Raw genomic sequence first — 27,645 nt, forward strand, 5'->3', positions numbered from 1 at the left:
CTTTCATTACATTCCCAGTGGGTCAGAAGTTTACATACACTCAATTAGTATTTGGTAGCATTGCCTTTAAATTGTTTAACTTGGGTCAAATGTTTTGGGCAGCCTTCCACAAGCTTCCCACAATAAGTTGGGTGCATTTTGGCCCATTCCTCCTGACAGAGCTGGTGTAACTGATTCAGGTTTGTAAGCCTCCTTGCTCGCACACGCTTTATCAGTTCTGCCCCACAAATTCTCTATGGGATTGAGGTCAGGGCCTTGTGATGGCCACTCCAATACATTGACTTTGTTGTCCTTAATTAAGCCATTTTGCCACAACTTTGGAAGTTTGCTTGAGGTCATTGTCCGTTTGGAAGACCAATTTACGACTAAGCATTAACTTCCTGACTGAGGTCTTGAGATGTTGCTTCAATATATCCACATAATTTTCAACCCTCATGATGCCATCTATTTTGTGAAGTGCACTAGTCCCTCCTGCAGCAAAGCACCCCCACAACATGATGCCGTGCTTCACGGTTGTGATGGTGTTCTTCTGCTTGCAAGCATCCCCCTTTTTCTTCCAAATATAATGGTCATTATGGCGCAACAGTTCTATTTTTGTTTCTTCAGACCAGAGGACATTTCTCCAAAAAGTACCATCTTTATCCCCATGTGCAGTTGCAAACCATAGTCTGGCTCTTTTATGGCAGTTTTGGAGCAGTGGCTTCTTCCTTGCTGAGCGGCCTTTCAGGTTATGTCGATATAGGACTTGTTTTACTGTGGATATAGATACTTATGTACCGGTTTCCTTCAGCATATTCACAAGTTCCTTTGCTGTTGTTCTGGGACTGATTTGCACTTTTCGCACCAAAGTACATTCATCTCTAGGAGACCGAACATGTCTCCTTCCTGAGCGGTATGTTGGCTGCGTGGTCCCATGGTGTTTATACTTGCGTACTATTGTTTATACAGATGAATGTGGTACCTTCAGGCATTTGGAATTTGCTCCCAAGGATGAACCAGACTTGAGGTTGTCTACAAAAAAAAATTCCCTGAGGTCTTGGCTGATTTCTTTTGATATTCCCATGATGTCAAGCAAAGAGGCACTGCGTTTGAAGGTAGGCCTTGAAATACATCTACAAGTACACCTCCAATTGACTGAAATTGTGTCACTTAGCAAATCAGAAACTTCTAAAGCCATGACATCATTTTCTGCAATTTTCCAAGCTGTTTAAAGGCACAGTCATTTTTCTGTATGTTAACTTCTGACCCACTGGAATTGTGATACAGTCAATTATAAGTGAAATAATCTATCTGTAAACAATTGTTGGAAAAATTACTTGTGTCATGCACAAAGTAGATGTCCTAACCAACTTACCAAAACTATAGTTTGTTATCAAGAAATTTGTGGAGTGGTTGAAAAACAGGTTTTAATGACTCCAACCTAAGTGTATATGTAAACTTCTGACTTCAAATGTATGTCAATTACTTTAATTTAATCCAGTCATGTTTAGATAACTGCGTACACATTTGCATTTTAAAGCTGAATTACACTGAATTACCACTCAAATCAATAGGGCATTCAGTTCATAGGTGTTTTTCATTCAGAGGTTTTTCAATTCCACATAGTTTAAAGTCCTACAAATGTATTTTATTATTTCTTTATTATTTTATTAAAAAATGTAACCTTTAACATCAATTATATAAAAACGCTTCAGATTCGATATGTTGTAGTTTAGAACTTTTTCACATCTGAGGTTTTTGTGTTGTGCCCGCCATTGGTTGAGACACAATTTGCTCTTGAATACAGGGTGGGTGTCATTTCAAATCATGGACATGTAATTCATAGAATGGACCTATCGCTTCAAACCACGGCAATTTAGCTGGTTCACCATTGACATTTAAATTTAATTGACTAATTAACTAATTACAATTACCAGAAAAGATAGAGACCCGTGCACTGTTGAATAAAGGAATAAATCAAAAGCCGAGGCTTGAATGCAAAATAAAGATATTTATTAAAACATCATGGTGCCCAAAAAATCATAGAAAGTGCATAAATTAAAGGTGACAACAAAACACAAACGTTTTGGCCTCAAGTCATTATCAGTGTGTCACGATTGTTATAACGATCGGACCAAGGCGCAGCGTGGTGTGCGTACATTCTTATTTAATTAAAGAATGAAACACTGAACAGACTAACAAAATAACAAAACAAAACGTGAAGCTATACTAACTAGATCTACAAAAACCCTAGACATACAAATAACCCTAGACAATACAAAAACTAGCGTACCCACCATAGTCACGCCCCGACTTAACCAAAATATAAAGAAAACAGATATATCTAAGGCCAGGGCGTGACACAGTGTAAATCGTCAGTGTTAAAAAAATCAAAATGTATTTTACATTTTTCTAAGTAGCCACCATTTGCCTTGATAGAATGCTTTTCCAACTAGCGCGAAGAAATTCCCACATATGCTGAGCACTTGTTCGCTGCTTTTCCTTCACTCTATACACCAACTCATCGCAAACCATCTCAATTGGGTTGAGGTCGGGTGACTGTGGAGGCCAGGTCATCTAATGCAGCACTCCATCACTCTCCTTCTTGGTCAAATTAGCCCTTACACAGCAAGGAGGTGTGTTGGGTCATTGTCCTGTTGAAAAACAAATGATCATCCCACTAAGCGCAAACCAGATGCTGTATCACTGCAGAATGCTGTGGTAGTAGTAGCATTTGTGACTGCACTTGAAGAAACTCTCAGCTTTTGACACTTTCCTTATTGACTGACCTTCATGTCTTAAAGTAATTTAAACATTTTTATTTTACCTTTATTTAACTAGGCAAGTCAGTTAAGAACAAATTCTTATTTTCAATGACGGCCTTCACAGTCTTTTCACTTTGCTTGCCATAATATGGACTTGATCTTCTACCAAATAGGGCTATCTTCTGTATACCACCCCTACTTTGTCACAACACAACTGATTGGCTCAAACTCATTAAGAAGGAAAGAAATTCCGCAAATTAACTTTTAACAAGGCACCTGTTGATTGAAAGGAATCTCAAATATATTTGGATTTGTTTAACACTTTTTTGGTTAGTACATGATTCCAAATGTGTATGTCTTCACTACAATTCTACAATATATAAAAGAGTACAAATAAAGAAAAAACATGGAATGAGTAGTTGTGTCCAAACTGACTGCTACTGTATTACTATAATTTCTGCCATCCAGGACCTCTATACCAGGCAGTTTCAGAGGAAGGCCCTAAAAATTGTCAAAGGCTCCAGCCACCCTAGTCATAGACTGTTCTCTCTGCTACGTAACAGCAAGCGGTACAGGAGTGCCGAATCTAGGTCCAAGAGGCTCCTAAATAGCTCCTACCCCCAAGCCATAAGACTCCTGAACAGCTAATCAAATGGCTACCCAGACTATTTGCATTGCCCGCCTCCCCCTACATGTACAGTGCCTTGCGAAAGTATTCCGCCCCCTTGAACTTTGCGACCTTTTGCCACATTTCAGGCTTCAAACATAAAGATATAAAACTGTATTGTTTTGTGAAGAATCAACAACAAGTGGGACACAATCATGAAGTGGAACGACATTTATTGGATATTTCAAACTTTTTTAACAAATCAAAAACTGAAAAATTGGGCGTGCAAGATTATTCAACCCCCTTAAGTTTATTAATACTTTGTAGCGCCACCTTTTGCTGCGATTACAGCTGTAAGTCGCTTGGGGTATGTCTCTATCAGTTTTGCACATCGAGAGACTGACATTTTTTCCCATTCTTCCTTGCAAAACAGCTCGAGCTCAGTGAGGTTGGATGGAGAGCATTTGTGAACAGCAGTTTTCAGTTCTTTCCACAGATTCTCGATTGGATTCAGGTCTGGACTTTGACTTGGCCATTCTAACACCTGGATATGTTTATTTTTGAACCATTCCATTGTAGATTTTGCTTTATGTTTTGGATCATTGTCTTGTTGGAAGACAAATCTTCGTCCCAGTCTCAGGTCTTTTGCAGACTCCATCAGGTTTTCTTCCAGAATGGTCCTGTATTTGGCTCCATCCATCTTCCCATCAATTTTAACCATCTTCCCTGTCCCTGCTGAAGAAAAGCAGGCCCAAACCATGATGCTGCCACCACCATGTTTGACAGTGGGGATGGTGTGTTCAGCTGTGTTGCTTTTACGCCAAACATAACGTTTTGCATTGTTGCCAAAAAGTTCAATTTTGGTTTCATCTGACCAGAGCACCTTCTTCCACATGTTTGGTGTGTCTCCCAGGTGGCTTGTGGCAAACTTTAAACTACACTTTTTATGGATATCTTTAAGAAATGGCTTTCTTCTTGCCACTCTTCCATAAAGGCCAGATTTGTGCAATATACGACTGATTGTTGTCCTATGGACAGAGTCTCCCACCTCAGCTGTAGATCTCTGCAGTTCATCCAGAGTGATCATGGGCCTCTTGGCTGCATCTCTGATCAGTCTTCTCCTTGTATGAGCTGAAAGGGAGGGACGGCCAGGTCATGGTAGATTTGCAGTGGTCTGATACACCTTCCATTTCAATATTATCGCTTGCACAGTGCTCCTTGGGATGTTTAAAGCTTGGGAAATCTTTTTGTATCCAAATCCGGCTTTAAACTTCTTCACAACAGTATCTCGGACCTGCCTGGTGTGTCCTTGTTCTTCATGATGCTCTCTGCGCTTTTAACGGACCTCTGAGACTATCACAGTGCAGGTGCATTTATACGGTGACTTGATTACACACAGGTGGATTGTATTTATCATCAATAGTCATTTAGGTCAACATTGGATCATTCAGAGATCCTCACTGAACTTCTGGAGAGAGTTTGCTGCACTGAAAGTAAAGGGGCTAAATAATTTTGCACGCCCAATTTTTCAGTTTTTGATTTGTTAAAAAAGTTTGAAATATCCAATAAATGTCGTTCCACTTCGTGATTGTGTCCCTCTGGTTGTTGATTCTTCACAAAAAAATACAATTTTATATCTTTATGTTTGAAGCCTGAAATGTGGCAAAAGGTCGCAAAGTTCAAGGGGGCCGAATACTTTCGCAAGGCACTGTATATATTATCTTAATTACCTCGACACCGGAGCCCCGCACATTGACTCTGTACCGGTACCCCCTGCATATAGCCCCCGCTATTGTTATTTACTGCTGCTTTAATCATTTCTTTTTCTGATCTCTTACTTTTTTAAAGGTATTTTCTTAAAACTGCATTGTTTGTTAAGGGCTTGTAAGTAAGGATTTCACTGTAAGGTCTATCCCCTGTTGTATTCAGCGCATGTGACAAATACAATTTGATTTTATTTCAATAGGTTTCCTATGGAGGATTGACATTATAATTTAAAACAACAGATATTCCCATTCAATTTACATTGTCTGATGTGTGGACCTCCAACCATCTTTGTGGTACCACTTGGAAGTTGAAATGTCAAATGTATTCCCATTTTAGTCCATTTATCAGCCAAAATATGACAACCACCCTGTATTAAAGAGTATGCTCTGTCTCAACTGATGGCGGGCACAACACAAAAACCTTAGAGAATGTAAAATAGGGTCTATGGTACAACAAATTAGAATGTGAAAAACATTTGAGTTTACGTGTTTTTAGATCATTGACGTTAAAGGTAAAAAAATATATATGTATATTCAGAAATGTTGAAGTTTGACAATCTGTTTGTTCTGCTCCGTTCAGGGTTTATATACACTTTGATATGCACCACCCGGGGGCCATTCAATTGAATTACATCTAGCTTGTGTTTTGTCTTTGGTGCTGAAAAGGGAACTAGGCAGTAATTTAAATAAGATTCATTGTTGACGGTTGCAGCACTGCTGGTTATCTCCTGCCATCCTTGTTGTTAAATCCTTCGAAAGCATTGCTTGTGAGTACAAATTATTTTCTAAGATGTTTATCTCTGTTGTATCAGAGAGTATTTGTACTAATTCAGATTTTATGTCAAGTGTACCACCCTGCCTAGAGTGTCTGTTAATTGATGTAGCAGCTAGTTCCTTTCATTCAGGTGAAGTGTGCGCACTATTGGGGTTTAGAATTTTAAAAAATACAGTTGTTGGCTAAACACTGTATTGTGTATTTATATATTAGACTTAAGCTGTATCAGTATTTCCATTATTTTATGTTTCAGTTTCACTCCGTTTCATCAATAAAACACTGGAGGTTTTTGGAAGCCTATCCCTGACTCTGTTTCAGTTTCTTGTTGAATGGAGTTTAGCTGGCTGTGAAGTTATGGTTACACACGCTATAAGGAGGACAGTATACTGTTTCTAAGCTTTTAAGTGATATCAAACTCAAAAAATGCCATTTATCATTTCCAGTGATGAAGACATGGATGTCTCATGGTATGGTGGGGTCAACTTGGAGCACATTTGTATCTTGACTGTTTTGGCATTCAGGTCCAAAAGTCACTTCCTGAGCACTTCTACATTGGGCAAATATGTATAGGAGGTTTCGTTCAAATCATAATGGGTGCTGCCAAAAAGTGATTGAATTCAATTGGATTTACCCTATACATTTTAGCCAGTAGTTCTTAAAGTGGTGCTCACGAGCCAAAAGTTATCCTCAACAATGATGTACAACATCACGTAAGTGCACAATGTCATTGCTCTCTCTTTCGCTCTGCTGTGTCTGCACCTTGCTAGCTGTCACTCAAATGACAAGGGGCTGAAGCTCATTGGTTAGAACTTGAATTGCTAGGGGTCTGGCCCACATGGTGGAAAATGTAAGAAAATGGTGCCGCACGGCTAGGGATTTTGTGGCTAATAGAGGTAGCTAACACAGTAATTCTACTCATAGATTATGCATGTATGAACTATACATTGACAGCATAAAGCAGGAGGTTTAAAAAATACTAAGCTGTCGCCAAAGTTCCGGAGCATGTCTTTAAATAATTGTTTTCAAAGCCAAAACCACCACTATAAAAATGTGCCTAATTGAAGCAAAAATAACACGAGCCCATCCTCTTTTCAGAGAATTACTGTACAAATACATAATAAGCTACCACCAATGGTCTAAGCAGGTCAAGAAAGACTGGTTAAATCAGCAGTGAAGCAAAGGCAAAAACATCTCCCAGGCTGCTCAATTAAGTCCCGGAGACAGACAAACCCGCACGCACACACACACACACTGATTAAATATGTTACTGTCACCCTTCTCCCTCTGTAATCAAATAAATATACACGCACAAATAGTTGTGTTTTACCTGTTTGGAGGTCTTCCATGGAGAGAGGTGACCTGCAGAGAAACAGACAACACATTTTAGTCCTGAGAGCAGACACAGGAAAATAACTGTATCTTATAACACAGACCAACATTTTTGGGGGGGGAGAAAGACAGTACAAGAGGGAATAGGCTAATGTCAGTGCAATGTAAGAACTGGAATACAGAACAAGAATGAACTATCACAGATTCTATTTGAATCCATACATCTTAGGCTATTACACATAACATGAGAGCAGAGGGACACCATTCTACCTAAAAACCAGTGTAACTGGTTATACTCACAAAACCAACCTCTGTTTTTATCAACATTAGACTGTGAAAACGACCCTTCGTAACCCAGAGAAAACATTCACAGTTTACTGCATTTCCTATTCCTCTTGTTTTGGCATTGTTTGTGGAACTTGCCCCTAAATGAGTTTGCTGGTTGCATTTGTTTTAAACACAATTGCATCATTAGCTGTAGGCTGGAGGGAGCAGATCCTTAAAAAAAATCCCTAATAACTCCTAGCTGGGCTGGGAAGAGTTGTACATCACAGGGTAAACACAGGAAACCTAGCATAGCCTAGTCGCTACATCACAACAACCGATAGAGATTAACAAGAGAGCTCATCTCCTATCTTTGCATCTCCTATCTTTGCAATGGCTGCTTATGCACAGCGCCATTGAGGGATAGCTGTACTTTCTTCTTCTAATCCTACATGAGTATACTGGCAGTCTGTAAATTAACTGAAAAATGTGCATACCACCATCTACTGTGCACAAGTGTGTATTGTCTGAACGGGGATAAAGCCAAGGTTGATGATTTACTGCCACCTTTAGTGCTGCAATGTTTTCTCAGGAGTATAAAGCATTGGCTGACCTGAATATAATTCTGTGATCCTTCCTTAACCCGTAGGAGGCCCAACATAGTTGGCTACTTCAAAATGGTGAAAGCCCTCCATTACAATGCCCATGCAAAAGCAGGCTTCGGGCCAAGTGTGCTCTCTATCCAACTCTATGGGTACATCACATACAGGAAGCCTAACATAGCGTAGCCGCTAAAACAACAACCTCACTAACACAGGCCCCCTGTGACTCCAACACATCAAAGACACGCACACTGAGCGTACAGAGAAAGGGAGAGACCCAATATATACATTTATACTGTCCGCTAACATGCAATTACGGTAGAAATGCTGTCTCCTTAATTGTTCACAAGCAGCAAGTTCATATGATAAAAGTTGTACTGTAACTAGCAAAGCAGCTATAGCAGCATCTGAAGAATCATGTGGAACTATCTGCGTTTATTCCGCTTCAGTGCTCCTCTGAAGGACCCTGGATAACAGTGTTGTGGTGGGCAGCGGGACAGGGGAAGCGAGTGTTTCATGAGAAATGTTAGCAGCATGCCATTGAGAAGTGGTTATTTGTCCTGTGCTTTGTCAGTGAGAGAACACTGGGAGGACTATAGTTGAAGGTCAGCCAGCTAAAAAACAGTCAATGAATGTATACACAGGGGTACAGGGCTTTAAAGGCACAAGTTTGGATATTTGATGCTGTTCAATGGTTTGGCTATTTCAATTTATAATATTTCCGGGGATGGCATTGAGCTGGAAAACTAATTACGGAGAGGTGCTTTAAGATTCTAACAGAAGTCAGACGGAATGTGGGTCGGAACGTGAGAGCCAATCGACCTATATGGAATAAAAGTGTTTTAGTCATGGTCTGCTTCACAAATGACACAATATTCCCTATACTGTTTAGTGCACTACCTTTGACCAGGACCCACAGGGCTCTGTTCTAATGTTCTATCATGTGCAAGTAAATCAACGTCAACGCGATTTTTAACAGAATGTTCGAAAAAGGAGGGGGTAGACTTAAGAAGTTAACTTCTTAAGTCTACCCCCTCCTTTTTCGAACATTCTGTTAAAAATCGCGCAACTTTTCAGCGTCCTGCTACTCATGCCAGGAATATAGTATATGCATATGATTAGTATGTGTGGATAGAAAACACTCTGAAGTTTCTAAAACTGGTTAAATCACGGCTGTGACTATAACAGATCGTTTGTTTCATCAAAAAACGCAAGAAAAACTGCCACCTCATGAACTATAGCTTCTTCTCTATCCCAGTTTTTCTTAGTCAAATTCGTTCCACGTATATAGATGCTGAGCAATTACATTTAATATTTCAATTCTATAGGTTTAGAAAGCTCTTTCTCATAGAATCCAAAATGATGAAATGTAATTCTTCTTGCGAATGAATAAAGACGTCGTCGGCATAAGCAGAGATAACTACACGACTATTTCCAACAGATACACCTTTTATCCTTTCATCCTTTAAAATTATTTTTTAACAAGGGGCTGATGGCCAGCACATAGAGGACAAGCCTGCTTTACGCCTCTCAACAATGAAGGCTTCGGTCAGTGAGTGGTTTATATTCACTTGAACAGTTAATTTTGCAAACAAATTTGTTACATTTTTTATAACACCATCTGGGAAACCATGCCATTTAAGAAATGCCCATACAGTTGAAGTCGGAAGTTTATACATACACTAAGATTGGAGTCATTGTGAGTGGTTTTTCATTGGGAGTGGATTTTCATTTGTGGAGTGGTTTTTCAACACATCCACAAATTTCTTGATAACGAACTATAGTTTTGGCAAGTCGGTTAGGACATCAACTTTGTAATCTACATCTACAAGTAATTATTTCAACAATTGTTTACAGACAGATTATTTAACTTAGAATTCACTGTATCACAATTCCAGTGGGTCAGAAGTTTACATATACTACGTTGACTGTGACTTTAAACAGCTTGGGAAATTCCATAAAATGATGTCATGGCTTTAGAAGCTTATGTTAGGCTAATTGACATCATTTGAGTAAATTGGAGGTGTCACTGTGGATGTATTCCAAGGCCTACCTTCAAACTCAGTGCCTCTTTGCTTGATATCATGGGAAAATCAAAAGAAATCAGCCAAGACCTCAGAAAACAATTTGTAGACCTCTACAAGTCTGGTTCATCCTTGGGAGCAATTTCCAAACGCCTGAATGTACCATGTTCATCTGTATAAACAATAGTACTCAAGTATAAACACCACAGGACCACGCAGCCGTCATACCGCTCAGGAAAGAGACGAGTTCAGAGATTAATGTACTTTGGTGCGAAAAGTGCAAATCAATTCCGGAACAAAAGCAAAGGACCTTGTGAAGATGCTGGAGGAAACAGGTACAAAGTATCGATATCCACAGTAAAAAGAGTCCTATATCAACATAACCTGAAAGGCCGCTCAGCAGCAAGGAAGCCACTGCTTCAAAACCGCCATAAAAAAGCCAATGGCTATAGTGACCATCGGTATGGAGGAAAAAGGGGGATGCTTGCAAGCTGAAGAACACCATCCCAACCATAAAGCAAGGGGGTGGCAGCATCATGTTGTGGGGATGCTTTGCTGCAGGAGGGACTGGTGCACTTCACAAAATAGATTGCATCATGAGGATGGAAATTTATGTGGATATATTGAAGCAACATCTCAAGACATCAGTCAGGAAGTTAAAGCTTGGTCGAAAATGGGTCTTCCAAACGGACAATGACCCCAAGCATACTTCCAAAGTTGTGGCAAAATGGCTACAGGACAACAAAGTCAAAGTATTGGAGTGGCCATCGCAAAATTTGTGGGCAGAACTGAAAAAACATGTGCGAGCAAGGAGGCCTACAAACCGGACTCAGTTACACCAGCTCTTTCAGGAGGAATGGGACAAAATTCCTGATGTGGCCCACTACCAAGGACTGTGGGCTCTCCTTCTCCATGCCCAACATGAGTAAAACTTTTTAACGTGTTAACCCTCCCAAGGCTGCAGGCCCTGACGGCATCTCTAGCCGTGTCCTCAGAGCTTGTGCAGACCAGCTGGCTGGAGTGTTTACAGACATATTCAATCTTTCCTTAACCCAATCTGCTGTCCCCACATGCTTCATGATGTCCATTGTTCTTGTACCCACGAAAGCAAAGGTAACTGAATTAAATTACTATCGCCCCATAGCACTCACTTCTGTCATCATGAAGTGCTTTGAGAGTCATGGACTTCCTGACGGGCCACTGAAGTGGTGGTGAAGGTAGGAAACAACACCTCCACTTCACTGATCCTCAACACTGGGTCTTCACGAGGGTGCGTGCTCAGCCGCCTCCTCTACTCCCTGTTCACCCATGACTGCATGGCCACGTACGCCTCCAACTCGATCATCAAGTTTGCGGACCACAAAACAGTAGTAGGCCTGATTACCAACAACGATGTGACAGCCTACAGGGAGGAGGTGAGGACCCTGGGAGTGTGGTGCCAGGGAAATAACCTCTCACCCAATGTCAACAAAACAAAGGGTCTGATCATGGACTTCAGGAAACAGCAGAAGGAGCACCCCTCTATCTACAACGACGGGACCACAATGGAGAAGGTGGAAATATTCAAGTTCCTCGGAGCGTACACATCACTGAAAAACTTAAATGTTCCACCCACACAGACAATGTGGTGAAGAAGGCGCAACAGCACCTCTTCAACCTCAGGAGGCTTTAGAAATCTGTCTTGGCACCTGAAACTCACAAACTTTTACAGATGCACAATTGAGAGCATCATGTTTTGCTTTAGCACCGCCTGGTACCGCAACTGCACAGTCCGCAACTGCAGGGCTCTCCAGATGGTAGTGTGGTCTGCCCAAAGCATCAAAGGGGCACACTGCCTGACATCCAGGACATCTAGAGAATCCAGTGTTACAGGAAAGCCAAGAAGATCCACAAAGACCACAGCAACCCGAGCTACGGCCTGTTCACCCCTCTACCATCCAGAAGGCGAGGTCAGTACAGGTGTATCAAAGCTGGGACCGAGAGACTGAAAACAGCTGCCATCTCAAGGCCATCAGACTGTTAAATAATCACCCCTAGCCCCCACCCAGTACCCTGCCCTGAACTTTAGTCACTGTCACTAGCCGGCTATCACCTGGATACTCTACCATGCACTCGACCAGCATACTCTACCATTCAGTGCCTTAGACTGCTGCACCACATAGACTGCTGCACCACTTGGGGGCCTAAGGCACTGCATCTCAGTGCTAGAGGCATCACTACAGACCCTGGTTCGATTCCAGTCTGTATCACAACCGGCTGTGATATGGAGTCCCATATGGCGGTACACAATTAGCCCAGCGCTGTCCGGGTTAGGGTTTGGCCGGGGTAGGCCGTCATTGTAAATAAGAATTTGTTCTTAACCGACTTGCCTAATTAGGGTTTAGATAAAAACACTGGTCACTTTAATATGGTTTACATACTGTTTTACCATTTCATATGTAACCTGAGAGGTTATGTATGTTAGGCCCATCTTATTTAACTATTGCTGTACATATACTATTGTTCAGAAATACTACATATTCTATCCATATACTGTCCATATTGTCTATCCATCCCATAACATATACACTGAACAAAAATATAAACGCAACATACAAAGTGTTGGTCCCATGTTTCATGAGCTAAAAATAAAATATCCCAGACATTTCCATAAGCTTATTTTTCTAGAATGTTTTGCACCATTTTTGTTATATACCTGTAAGTGAGTATTTCGCCTTTGCCAAGATAATCCATCCACCTGACAGGAGTGGCATATCAATAAGCTGTTTAAACAACGTGATCAATACAAAGGTGCACCTTGTGCTGGGGACAATAAAAGGCCACTCTAAAAATGTGGAGTTTTGTCACACAATAGAATGCCACAGATGTCAAGTTGAGGGAGCCTGCAATTGACATGCTGACTGCAGCAATGTCCACCAGACCTGTTGCCAGAGAATTTGAATGTTAATTTCTTTAGCATAAGCCACCTCCAACATTGTTTTAGAGAATTTGGCAGTTCGCCCAACAGGCCTCACAACTGCAGACCATGTGTATGGTGTCGTGTGGACGAGCAGTTTGCGGATGTCAACATTGTGAAGAGAGTGCCCCATGGTGGTGGTGAGGTTATGGTGTGGGCAGGCATAAGCAACGAACAATGAACACAATTGCATTTTATTAATGGCAATTTGAATGCACATAGATACCGTGATGAGATCCTGAGGCCCACTGTCGTGCCATCATCTCATGTTTCAGCACAATAATGTACGACCCCATGTTGCAAGGATCTGTACACAATTCCTGAAAGCTGAAAATGTCGCTGTTCTTCAATGAACTGCATGCTCACCAGAGCATGCTCTGGATTGACATGTACAACAACATGTTTAATTTCCAGCCAATATCCATCAACTTTGCAAAGCCATTGAAGAGGAGTAGGACAACATTCTACAGGCCACAATCAACCAGCCTGATCAACAAAGGAAATGTGTCGCAAATGGTGTTCACCCAGATACTGACTGGTTTTCTGATCCACACCCGCTACTTTAAAAAGAAAAGGTATCTGTGACCAACAGTTATTGGGAAATCAGGACCTAATTAGGGCCTAATGAATTTATTTCAATTGACTGATTTCCATATATGAACTGTAACTCAGACAAATTGTTGCAATGTTGTGTTTATATTTTTGTTCAGTATATACACTGTAAAGTCCGGACTCTGACATTGCTCGTCCTAATATTTATATATTTCTTAATTCCATTATTTAACTTGTTAGATTTCTTTGTATTGTTAGATATTACTGCACTGTTGGATCTAGGAACACAAACATTTTGCTACACCTGCAATAACATCTACTAAATATATGTATGTGACCAATAAAATTGGTCCACCAATCAGGTCTTTATGGTAGAGTGGCGTCTGGCCACTCCAGATACCACTCCTCAGTAAAAAGGCACATGCCTTTTGGTTCTAGACTTGGCGCTCTGGTACTGCACGGCAAGCGGTACAGGAGCGCCAAGTCTAGGACCAAAAGGCTCCTCAACAGCTTCTACCCCCAAGCCATAAGACTGCTGAACAATTCACAACATTTACATTGACCCCCCCTCCCTTTTGCACACTGGTGCTACTGGTTGTTTGTTACCTATGCAAAGTCACTTCGCCCCCACCTACAAGTACAGGTTACCTCAACTAGCCTGCACACACTGACTCAGTACAGGTGCCCCTGTATATAGCCCTATTATTTTTATTCGTATTGTGTTACTTTTTATTATTAGTTTTTATTTTAGCCTACTTGGTAAATATTTTCTTCTTCTTGAACTGCACTGTTGGTTAAGGGCTTGTAAGCAAGCATTTATTTGGCGCATATGACAAAGTTTGATTTGATTTGACAGCCCGCTTGGAGTTTGTCAAAAGGCATCTAAACGACTCTCAGACCATGAGAAACAAGATTCTCTGGTCCGATGAAACCCAGATGGAACTCTTTGGCCTGAATGCTAAGCATCACGCCTGGAAGAAAAACCTGGCACCACCCCTACGGTGAAGCATGGTGGTGACAGCATTATGCTGTGGGGATCTTTTTCAGGGGCAGGGCCTGGGAGACTAGCTAGGATCGAGAGAAAGATGAACGGAGCAAAGTACATAGAGATCTTTGATTAAAAACCTGCTCCAGAGCACTAAGGACTTCAGACTGGGGGGGGAAGGTTCACCTTCCAACAGGACAACGACCCTAAGCACACAGCCAAGACAACGCAGGAGTGGCTTCGGGACAAATTTCTGATTGTCCTTGAGTGGCCCAGCCAGAGCCCGGACTTGAACCCGATCAAACATCTCTGGAGAGACCTGAAAATAGCTGTGCAGCAATGCTCTCCATCTAACCTGACAGAGCTTGAGAGGATCTGTGCCAAGCATGTAGCGTCATACCCAAAAAGAGTCGAGTCTGAAATCGCTGACAAAACAATTTAATCCATTTAAATTTGGGGATGTCATTTTAGGCAAAAATTTGAAAAGGGGTCAGATCCTTTTACGAATAAGGCTGTAAACATAACAAAATGTGGAAAAAGTCAAGGGGACTGAATACTTTCCGAATGAACTGTATGTGTTAATGTGTGTGTGTGTCCTCAAGTCTGCATGTGTGTGTATGCATGTGTGCCTTTGTGTATGTGTATGTGAGTTGTTCTATGGGTCGGCTGGTACAGGCAGCCTAAGGTAATTAGCAACGCCCTTGGGTCAAAGATGGTGGTGTATTTAATTCTTCCACTCATTTCAGAAGCACAAAGGGACATGCATTGTAAAGGATAGTGATAGAGTGTGGTCAAGTGCAAACACAGCCGATTCTGTGTCCATTCTATGATCTATTGTGGGTGCTTAATCAAGCCACCCTAGTACATTTCGGCTTGGCTCAGCTAAGCTCAGTAGTGTGAAAAGGGTAATCAAGTCAGAAAGAGGCTGTTCAAGAGACAGAAAGACCTACCTTCCCCTCTTCCTCTCTGTATGAGTAGCGTGGCCTCGGCTCCGACAGGACACTCTTTGAGCAGCTCCACCACACGGCCGTGTCTTGCCCCCACCACACCCTGCTGGTTCACCTCCAGGATCAGGTCTCCTTCATTCAGACTCACTCCGTCCTGCACAACCGGCTCCAACACCTGTACAACATGGAACATAGTCAGGTATGAGGATGGAAAACTAGGGGTGACGACAGACAGAGGGACGGATGGACAAACGGACACAGATAGAGAAGTAGAATACACAATGCAAAATGTACAACATAGAAGGTTAACACAAGAATAACACCCCACCTGTTTGACCCGCTGCCCCGTGGGGCTGTCGGCGATGGTGAACCCGAACCCCTCTGCCCTCTTCACCATAGTCACCGTCAGCAGCTCCGCCCCCTGGATCACGCCCCCGGTGATCCCCGTCGCCCCTGACGACACCATGGAGACATTGTCGTCGCGCGGCGTCACGGTAGGAGCGGACCCGGGGTTGGTGAGCGGTAATGAGGACCCATCCAGGTGGGTGTCCCCAGGGTGGGGTGCCCCAGGCTGGGCTAGAGCCTGCGAAGGGAGGTGAGAGCTCAGGGAGAGGTACTCCAGGTAATGGTTGTAGCTGCTACGCCCGTTCACCACCATGGGGTGGTGTTCCATGCCAATGGGGGTCAGGGAGTTTCCGGCGGATGCCCCGCTGGGGTCCTCGGGGTCAAAAGGCAGGGGGTAGCCCCGGCAGAGGACCAGGGTGATGCTTTGTCCAATGAGAACAGATTGGAAGAGTTTGACCACATCGGCGTGAGTGGTGCCCAGGCAGCAGATGTCATTGATGTAGACAATGACATCACCTAGAAGGCAGAGTTCTTGTTCATTAGGTATCAAATGGAAGAAGATGGTCTGAAACAGGTATAAAAACATAATGTATTGAACAAACACATTCAAATGTGTCTCAGCTAAGTCTATCATGGGAATCTCTAGCGATCTATAGAGTGTGTATAATTAGTAAACACAGAAGAAGTCCGATGTCCCTAGAGCAGGATTCAGCTGGGGGCCAATTTTTGTCAGAGCAGATGGTAATTTGTACACTGCAAATGTTATATATTTATTTCGGATCCCCATTAGTTGCTGCCAAGGCACATTAAGGCACTTACAAAGTATACCCAAAAAGAGATTGTATTTACCTTGATAACATTGAGACATGATCACGTCTCTCTTTTTATTTCTAGGAAAACTTGGGAACAGATTTTCTTTGCTGAATTGGTGATTTTACAGTACATTTTTACCAAACACTAAAATCCCCCCAAAACATTAATATTTTGGAGGCCAAAGAAAAACACTCGTGGGCTGGTTTCACCTGTTGCCAACCCCTGCCCTAGAGTGTCACAGAGGCCCATGATATCAATATGGCAGCAGAGTTAGAACGAAGGCAAAGCTCTACATGGGTGGGTGTGTGTGTGTGTGTGTGTGTGTGTGTGTGTGTGTGTGTGTGTGTGTGTGTGTGTGTGTGTGTGTGTGTGTGTGTGGGTGGGTGGGTGGGTGGGTGGGTGGGGGGGGGGGGGGGGGGGGGGGCGTGAGTAAAAGTAATGATACCTTAATAGAAATCTGTGAATGTATTTTAATGTTTTAAGATTGTATAAACTGCCTTAATTTTGCTGGACCCCAGGAAGAGAAGCTGCTGCTTTGGCAGCTAATGGGTATCCATAATAAATACAAATAGAAAATTCACCCAGAAAATACTATTCGAGTATAAGTCTAAAAGTATTTGATTTAAAATATAATTAAGTATCAAAAGTGAATGTAATTGCTAAAATATCATTTAGTATCAAAAGTGAAAGTATACATAATTTCAAATTCCTTATATTAATCAAACCAGATGGCACCATTTTCTAGTTTTTTTTTACTTACGAATAGCCAGGGCCACACTCCAACATAATTTATAAACAAAGCGTGTGTGTTTAGTGAGTCCACCAGATCAGAGGCAGTAGGCTTGACCAGGGATAAGTGCATGAATTTGACAATTTTTCTGTCCTGCTAAGCATTCAAAATGAGTACTTTTGGGTGTCAGGGAAAATGTATGTAGTAAATAGTACATTACTTTCAATAGGAATGTAGTGTAAATGAAAAGTTGTCACAAATATAAGTAAAGTACAGATACTGTGTGTGCGTGTGTGTGTGTGTGTGTGTGTGTGTGTGTGTGTGTGTGTGTGTGTGTGTGTGTGTGTGTGTGTGTGTGTGTGTGTGTAGCAGAGGCTCAGTGTGTCTCTGTGGACAACCATCTGGAGTGTATTGGCACCAAGAGACAACCATCACACTGCCACTGTACTGCTATGCCAACTTGGTGATGGTTAACAAACACACACGCGTGCAGACACACACAGACAACGTAAACATACTCCCCTCCCACACAGCAACACCACAGCTCCAATAGGCCAGCAAATATCAGTCAGGGATGGTGCGTGTGTGTGCGTGTGTGTGTGTGTGTGTGTGTGTGTGTGTGTGTGTGTGTGTGTGAGAGAGAGAATGTCAAAGAGAGAGGGAGACAGCAAGCAGCAGAGCGTGAAATCAGGACAGTGAGCGAGCAAGAGGGATAGAGCAAGATATAGCAAGATATAAGCAAGATATAGCCTAGGCTGACCGTAGATATGCTATTGTCACGCCCTGGTCTTAGTATTTTGTGTTTTCTTTATTATGCGTGTTCTCGGCCCAGTACCACCAGTGCCAGCACCACGCACCAGGCCTTCAGTGCGCCTCGCCTGTTCAGCGCTGCCAGAGCCTTTCTCCTCTCCAGCGCTGTCGGAGTCTCCCGCCTGTTTAGCATCTGCATGGAGCAGCCAGAGCTGCCAGTCTGCATGGAGCAGCCGGAGCTGCCAGTCTGCATGGAGCAGCCGGAGCTGCCAGTCTGCATGGAGCAGCCGGAGATGCCAGTCTGCATGGAGCAGCCGGAGCTGCCAGTCTGCATGAGCTGCCAGTCTGCATGGAACAGCCGGAGCTGCCAGTCTGCAGTGAGCTGCCGGAGCTGCCAGTCTGCATGGAGCAGCCAGAGCTGCTAGATCCGCTAGTCAGCCATGATCTTCCAGATCCGCCAGTCAGCCAGGATCCGCCAGTCAGCCATGATCTTCCAGATCCGCTAGTCAGCCAGGATCCGCCAGTCAGCCATGATCTTCCAGATCCGCCTGTCAACCAGGATCCGCCAGTCAGCCAGGATCTTCCAGATCCGCCAGTCAGCCAGGATCTGCCAGAGCCACCAGCCAGCCAGGATCTGCCAGATTCTACTACCTGCCTGAGCTTCCTCTCAGTACTGGGCTTCCTCTCAGTACTGGGCTTCCTCTCAGTACTGGGCTTCCTCTCAGTCCCGAGCTACCCCTCAGTCCCGAACTTCCCCTCAGTCCCGAGCTTCCCCTCAGTCCCGAGCTTCCCCTCAGTCCCGAGCGGTCCTTGGTTATTAGGCCAAGGTCGGCGGCAAGGGTCGCCAATCAAAGGACTCGTTACAAGGGGACTAAGACTTGGTTGGAGTGGGGTCCATGTCCCGAGCCGCCACCGTGGACAGACGCCCACCCGGACCCTCCCCTATGGGTTTAGTTGTGCGGTCGGGAGTCCGCACCTTGGGGGGGGGGGGGGGGGGGGGGGGGGGTTGTCATGCCCTGGTCTTAGTATTTTGTGTTTTCTTTATTATTTTGGTCAGGCCAGGGTGTGACATGGGTTTTTGTATGTGGTGTGTTTTGTCCTGGGGTTTTGTTAGGTATTGGATTTGTGGCTTAGTAGGGTTATCTAGCATAGTCTATGGCTGTCTAGAGTGGTTCTCAATCAGAGGCAGGTGTTTATCGTTGTCTCTGATTGGGAACCATATTTAGGCAGCCATATGTGTGTTTCGTGGGTGATTGTTCCTGTCTCTGTGTTTGTTGTCACCAGATAGGCTGTATAGGTTTTCACATTACGTTTGTTGTTTTTGTATTGTTCGTGTTTTCTTCTTTATTAAATATGTATCAAGAATACCACGCTGCATTTTGGTCCGACTCTCCTTCACCTAAAGAAAACCGTAACAGCTATTATGTGCCTGAATAATTTGAAAATGTTTGGAGGAGCACTGAACCGCCCACCCACACACAGAGGAATGTGGCTTTATAAATTTCATGATTTTGTAACAACTAAATTGTGTGTGTGTGTGTGTGTGGTTAGTTCCTAAAACACAGTACCTGTGTCCATCTTCTGGTTCTGTGCAGCAGGGCCCTCGGGTATGATACTCTTGACCTGCAGGAACTCATCCGGTTCATCCCCTCCAATGATTGTGAAGCCAAAGCCCATGTTGCTCTTCTGGAGAGCCGTGGACAGAAAGGAGCCCTTCAGCTGGGTGGGGTCCCTCGTGAATGGGGGCTTCTCTGGAGAATTGTGGGTTAGAGTAGGCCAGTAATACAGTAGAATAATCACTCCTAAAAAATATATCTGCTGTTGAAGTCGGAAGTTTACATACACTTAGGTTGGAGTCATTAAAACTAGTTTTTCAATCACTCCACAAATTTCTTACAATCAAACTATAGTTTGGCAAGTCGGTTAGGACATCTACTTTGTGAATGGCACAAGTCATTTTTCCAACAATTGTTTACAGACAGATTATTTCACTTATAATTCACTGTATCACAATTCCAGGGGGTCAGAAGTTTACATGCACTAAATTGTGCCTTGGAAAATTCCAGACTCATATGTCATGGCTTTAGAAGCTTCTGATAGGATAATTGACAACATTTGAGTCAATTGGATGTGTATCTGTGGATGTATTTCAAGGCCTACCTTCAAACTCAGTGCCTCTTTGCTTGACATCATGGGAAAATAAAAAAAAATCAGCCAAGAGCTCAGAAACCTTTTTGTATACCTCCACAAGTCTGGTTCATCCTTGGGAGCAATTTCCAAATGCCTGAAGGTACCACGTTCATCTGTACAAACAACAGTACGCAAGTATAAACACCATGGGACCACGCAGCTGTCATACCTCTTAGGAAGGAGATGCGTTTTGTCTCCTAGAGATGAATGTACTTTGGTGCGAAAAGTGCAAATCAATCCCAAAACAACAGCAAAGGACCATGTGAAGATGCTAGAGGAACAAGGTACGAAAGTATCTATACCCACAGTAAAACGAGTCCTATATCGACATAACCTGAAAGGCCGCTCAGCAAGGAAGAAGCCACGGCTCCAAAACGGTCATAAAAAAGCCAGACTACGGTTTGCAACTGCACTTGGGACAAAGATTGTGCTTTTTGGAGAAATGTCCTCTGGTCTGATGAAACAAAAATCGAACTGTTTGGCCATAATAACCATTGTTGTGTTTGGAGGAAAAAGTGGAAGGCTTGCAAGCTGAAGAACACCATCCCAACCGTGAAGCACAGCATCATGTTGTGGGGGTGCTTTGCTGCAGGAGGGACTAGTGCACTTCACAAAATAGATGACATCACGAGGTTAGAAAATGATGTGGATATATTGAAGCAACATCTCAAGACATCAGTCAGGAAGTTAAAGCTTGGTCGTAAATGGGTCTTCCAAATGGACAATGACCCCAAGAATACTAACAAAGTTGTGACAAAATGGCTTAAGGACAACAAAGTCAAGGTATTGGAGTGGTCATCATAAAGCCCTGACCTCAATCCCATAGAAAATGTGTTGGTAGAACTGAAAAAGCATGTGCGAGCAAGGAGGCCTACAAACCTGACTCAGTTACACCAGCTCTGTCAGGAGGAATGGGACAAAAATCACCCAACTTATTGTGGGAAGCTTGTGGAAGGCTACCCAAAATGTTTGACCCAAGTTAAACAATTTAAAGGCAATGCTACCAAATACTAATTGAGTGTATGTAAACTTCTGACCCACTGGGAATGTGATGAAATAAATAAAAGCTGAAATAAATAATTCTCTACTATTATTCTGACATTTCACATTCTTAAAATAAAGTGGTGATCCTAACTGACTGAAGACAGGGCATTTTTAACAGGGTTAAATGTCAGGAAATGTGAAAAACTGAGTTTAAATGTAGTTGGCTATGGTGTATGTAAACCTCATACATAGTTGAAGTCAGAGATTTACATACACCTTAGCCAAATACATTTAAACTCAGTTTTTCACATTTCCTGACATTTAACCCTGTTAAAAATGCCCTGTCTTCGGTATATATATATATTTATTTTCTGTTTTTGATGCGGTGAGGGAAGAGATATCAGAAATGGTTTGGCTGGACCAGGAAGTAAAGCCCAGTCTCCGGAGCAGGGATCATATGTGGACTAGAGTTTGCAGTGTTACCCACTCAGCCAAACTCAGGCACAATAATAATCCCTCTTATAGTGATTACATCCGTGCAGGAAAACTTTATCACTATAAGCTGTTGATTGCTAATACAGCATTCAATATAAGCGTAGTGCACTGTACTGTATGTATCTAATATTATATGCCATTTAGCAGATGATTTTATCCAAAGCGACTTATGTGAATATACATATTTTATAGTAGTTGTATGTGATTTCTGTGGAAATTTAACTCACATCCTTAGTATTGCCAGGGTTGGCACCAGAACAAACAGCCATTTGATTTGGCCAGTTTTTCTTACGGGACCTTGGTGTTATGATAAAGACAATAGGCAGCTCGTGAGTTTCAAGTTTGGGGTAGCTTACAATTTTTCCTACCATTTCTACCTATCTGCATGGCAGTTCTGATTATTTTTGTATTCACATTTTTGTGAAATAATAACGTTTTTTGTTTCTCAAAATTATTGCCACCTGGTTAATCATGAAAATATTAATTAAAATGATAAAATTCAACTAATGCCTTTACATATGGACACATTGAGGGTGTTATTTAATGGAAGCCTATCAAATATAATCCAGTTAGAATCAGGAACTCCCCAGGTTAGCTGTTTAGGCCCCTTGCTTATTTTCAATGTTTTACTAATAACATGCCACCTACTTTGAATAAAGCTAGAGTTTCTATGTATGCGGATGACTCAAAAGTATACACGTCAGCTTCTACAGCAACTGAAATGACTGCCGTGCTTAACAAAGAGCTGAAGTTAGTTTCAGAGTGGGTGGCAACGAATAAGTTAGCCCTAAATATTTATAAAACTAAAAGCATTGTATTTGGAACAAAACACTCACTAAACCCTAAACTTCAACTAAATCTTGTAATAAATCATGTGGAAATTGAGCACGTTGAGATGACTAAACTGCTTGGAGTAACACTAGATTGTAAACTGTCATGGTCAAAACATATTGATGCAGTAGTAGCTAAGATGGGGAGAAGTTTGTCTGTTATAAAGCGATGCTCTGCCTTCTTAACAACACTATAAACAAGGCAGGACCTACAGGCCATAGTTTTGTCGCACCTTGACTACTGTTCAGTCTTGTGGTCAGGTGCCTCAAAAAAGGACTTTGAAAATTGTAATTGGCTCAGAACAGGGCAGCATGGCTGGCCCTTGGATGAACACAGAGAGCTAAAATTAATAATATGCATGTCAATCTCTCCTGGCTGAAAGTCGAGGAGAGATCGACTTCATCACTACTTTTATTTATGAGAGGTATTGACATGTTGAATGCACTGAGCTGTCTGTCTAAACTACTGGCACACAGCTTGGACACCCATGCATACCCCACAAGCCATGCCACAAGAGGTCTCTTCACAGTCCCCAAGTCCAGAACAGACTAAGGGAGGCACACAGTACTACATAGAGCCATGACTACATGGAACTCTATTCCACATCAAGTAACTGACGCAAGCAGAACATTTGATTTAAAAAAACAGATAAAAAAACACCTTATGGAACAGTGGGGACTGTAAAGCAACACTCTGCCAACAACGTTTCCACTCCGAGAATGGGAACAATAAATGACTGTGATTCATGCATTAACAGAAATTAATTAAACCAAATGACTGGAATTAAAGGTACATTTACTAGGCCTACTGGTTACATACATTCACACAATGGAATAATGAAGGTGCAAGAATTTGCGGAGACATCGGAGCACATTCTGGAGAGCAGAGTGCATGCATTCTGGAGAGAGACATCCATGTCTTAGCCACACACACCTCCCCTTCTTCTTGTCTCAATATTTTAAATTATACTCAAGACACATTATCTACACACATTTTCGATGCTTTTCACCGACAGCCGAAACTCAATAATCAGCTAGACCTATTGCCACATGTCCTGCCCAAATTGCTGGCTTCCCAAATAAGCATAGGATTATGCACTTGTGAATCCACAGCAAAAACAAAAAAAATTATCCTGTGTGGTTATGTCAAGCTCTCTGGTAAAGTATTTTGAATAGTTTTTTGGACAGACGTAATTATTTAATTTTGGTAAAATATCAATGAGACGCTCATGTCTCCGCCCTATCAATGTGAGTCAATGTCCCAAAGGCAGGAATGAAGGCGACAAGCTTAGGTCTGCATATTATGCCCATAGAAGCGCAGTGGGCTTATTCAGGACAGACTTTGGCAAGAGTGAGCCCTCTCGCACCGCTCTGTCTTATTATAGGTAGCCCATGTGTCTGATGCTGTGAGGGTGTTGTTGTACCTCTGTATATAGTAGGTAAAGGCAGAGCTGACAGTCCCTGGTTCTGCATCTGCTGCTCCAGTCGTCTCTTGGCCTCCAGGACAGGGTTCTCAAACTGAGTCCTTCTGTTGATGTGGCTGCAGGGAACAGGACTATGACAGTGAAATCCAGCAGCATCAGTGTGTTTTGTGTTCCCTTCTCCACATATAACCATTGTTTTAGTCAGTGTGTCAGTGTTCCAGGCTGATTACATTGCACTGTTTGTATGGGCATCAGAATGATGTGGTTAGTTTATATGTTCAACACCTAGCCATGCGTTGTGAGATTTGGCAGGCATCTGCAATGTAGTCATTGATACTTGGGTGAGAACACACATTTAATTTGAAATTGGTGAATGTAGCTTAAATAGAAATCAGTGCATGATTGAGGTGAAAGTGTTGTCAGGATTTTGTCCTAAATCTGTGGCTAACAGTGGGCAGTGAAAAAATCTGTATTTCAAATGGTATTGTACGCAAACACATTACCTAGTAGCCAACCAGCTTGCGCCAATCCCATTTAATTACAGTAAAATACTATAAAATACAATGTATTTCCTTCATTAAGATTATAGTAACGTTGACTTTTTTACACTAGAATACAATAAATGTTACAGTATTGTGTCATTGCTAGGATATTACAGTAACTTACAGACAGCTAGTGGCAAATAACATACTGTGGATATTACAGTAACCCCTTTACGGTGTAAACAATGAAGACAGAATTGACTTTTCTTAGAACAGCATTTGTTGAATGTTCTTTGAATGTCTGTTGCATGTTATAATGCTAATGTTAGACCGAAACCTGATTAGAACTTAATGAGAATGTTAGCTAATATCCTGGGAATGTTTTTTGTTTTGCGGGGAGGACTTACTCTACGTAGTAACTGCCATAGATAGGGTCATCGATCTTCTCCCAGCCATACGGCAATTCTGGACAGAAGGAAGGAAAAAAGAAACGATTTGGTAGGAATATGATCACATTCAAGAAGGACCCTTTTCCAGGTGCTGGACTGAGCGATTAGTTCAATGAAAACAAAACAAATCTGTATACTGTTAAAGTGATATTTTACTAGCCTGACACACAACTGGGTCTTCGTCGGGAAAAAGAGTAACATCACAACAAAGACATTGATATATACTAGGGTTGCAGGAGAACACATAAAAAGTGTTGGATCTTAATAAAATCCCCTTAGAGTCAATTGACCCACCTGTGTGAATGCTGAACAGCCACTTTAAATAATGTTTACATACCCTACATTACTCATCTCATGTACTCTATATGCAAACCAATTGACTTTATTCCATCAAGTATCATCAAGTATCATCAAGTATTCTCACAGCTTGCTAGAGCATAGTGCAGTGGTCTGAGCAGCACACTTCGGCTGAGCAGCACACTTCGGCTCCAAGCATCACGATTTGCGCAATCATTTTGATACTTTGCATGAATGGAAACTAATGTTGGTGTAGCCTACTGGTGTTATTTTATTTGTTTCCAATTCATGTTATCCCATTAAATAAAACTGTCTTTAAAATAAATGGAGAGGCTGTGGATCCAACTTTTCAGGATCTTTAGTCTGCACATGTAGGGGTCATGTTCTGCGCATTTGTACACAGAGAACAGGCTACTCAGGTGAATGGTGCTTGTTTAATACAGTTAGATCAAAGCTGAATCCATGTCTGCGAGATCACATAATGATCACAGTATTCTACATAACCAAATATAATAGCATAGTAGTACACCACTGCATTTTCTCTCATTTGGCCAAAATTCAACAGCGCCACTAGGCGCTCTAAAATTCACTCACTGTAGGCTGCATCATTCAAAACCACACTGCAGGCTACTTTGAAACACTATAACTCAAGAAGATCTAAATGCATACCCCCATGAAACAGATTGAGATCAAATGGTTACAATGCAGATGCTGCATTGATGTTTCACTGGTAAAACTTGAAGAATTATCATTCACGATTGAATGTGGTGGGTTTTTTGCCATACAGTAACGTTATACTGTGCTACTATATTATATTTGGTTCTGTTAGGTAGAATACTGTGATCATGATTCAGTTTGACCTAACTTTATCAAACAAGCACCATTCATCTGAGAAGCCAGTTCTCTACGCTTAGAGAACATACACATGCCATGATTGAACTGAATTTTGACAGTTGATTCTTAACCTTAGGGTTACCTTAATTGAGTATCTTACATGTGTGATTTAATGAAAGTTTGAATTTTATAGCATTTTATTTGAATCTGGCACTCTGCATTTCCCCTGGCAATTGGCCAGTTGAGACGCTAGCGTCTCCCCTATCCATAAGAGGTTTTAAGGCTATGTGGGAGGTTATAAACATACAGTCAGTGTCCAGATTTCAGTTTCAATTTAACCCACCTGAACAGTAGGCTACAGTTCCCTTGCATACCTGAAGGGCACATTTGGCATTTGCTGTATGATCGATGAGGAACTCCATATTGCAAATGTACTGTCCCTTACCATATTTCCTCAAATGTTTGTAAAATTCACGGATGGCGGCGGGCTGTGCACTGGGGCCAGATCTTCCAGGAAGTCATCGAACGAAGTTTCTCGGACTTTCGGTTTCCGTTTTATAAGATGTTCAAATTTTAGGTCATTTTTCCGCTGTCCCAGTAAATTCCAGCAGATGTCGAATGGAATCTTATTGCAAATGTACAAAACATCACCAATCACGACGTGGCCTCTCGCACACACACACACACACACACACACACATAAAGGATGGAGTGACACAGTGCGGGGCTTAAAGACACACAGAGCCTGCAATGGCATTACCAAAATATCTAGGCTGTGCCGAGTTCAACAAGATGCCCCGCTTGACCGTAGCTTGCTCGGTCTGAGCGCAGCGACCATGAAAAAAGTAGGTGCATAATGAGGCCTGGCCCTAAATTGCAGGTACTTTTGGGTGACAGTGGGAGAACCGTTAGGGTCAGAAGCACAATTCGACCTCAGGAACGTTCCTGAGGTCCTCCTAATCTGTGCAAGCCTAATCTTGACCATGTGGTATTAACCCTTAACAGTGAAAAGAAGGTGTTTACATCAAACCGTTTACAATGACTTTTCTCCACGTAGGAATACATTGCCTGCTCCCCAAAATTCAACCTGAAGCCTGTGTGGGTTATGAATTTCTTATGGACCTGATGACTATCCATCAGGCCATTATGAGGTCTACCTGTGTTGATTCTAAGTTTCCTGGAGCAACCGGAAGTGGTTAAATTCACCCTAAAGATATTTTGAAATACCAAACCTGCAGTTTGTGAGAAATAGTGCATTCATCTCTGTGTAAATCAGTCAGGTATTTATGTAAAGACTTAAAACTCAGGATTCTGTGAAAGCCTACCCAAATGAGGATATGCGTTTACTTTTAGCTTCCTGTGTCAACCGGAAGAGCCTTAAATATGGGTCAAAGGGGCTGTTTCGAAGGGTTAAAAAAGTCAGATATTTCCAAAACTTAAAATGTGTGATTAGGCAACCCTCATGAACTGT

At 42.2% G+C, this 27,645-nt stretch overlaps 1 protein-coding gene across 1 annotated transcript in view; it reads right to left on the reverse strand.

Moving 5' to 3' along the window:
- The window catches only part of LOC139409025 (membrane-associated guanylate kinase, WW and PDZ domain-containing protein 2-like), a 358,317-nt gene that overhangs the window by 154,582 nt on the left and 176,090 nt on the right, over positions 1–27,645 (reverse strand). Inside the window, exons 8-13 of the mRNA XM_071153671.1 lie at positions 25,002–25,059; positions 24,113–24,243; positions 19,758–19,940; positions 15,880–16,412; positions 15,555–15,726; positions 7,220–7,251 (exon numbers count right to left, since the gene is read on the reverse strand). Coding sequence (XP_071009772.1) covers positions 7,220–7,251; positions 15,555–15,726; positions 15,880–16,412; positions 19,758–19,940; positions 24,113–24,243; positions 25,002–25,059 — 1,109 coding nt within the window. The remainder of the gene's footprint in view (positions 1–7,219; positions 7,252–15,554; positions 15,727–15,879; positions 16,413–19,757; positions 19,941–24,112; positions 24,244–25,001; positions 25,060–27,645) is intronic.

Source organism: Oncorhynchus clarkii, chromosome 1 (assembly GCF_045791955.1).
Source record: "Oncorhynchus clarkii lewisi isolate Uvic-CL-2024 chromosome 1, UVic_Ocla_1.0, whole genome shotgun sequence".
NCBI lineage: Eukaryota > Metazoa > Chordata > Actinopteri > Salmoniformes > Salmonidae > Oncorhynchus > Oncorhynchus clarkii.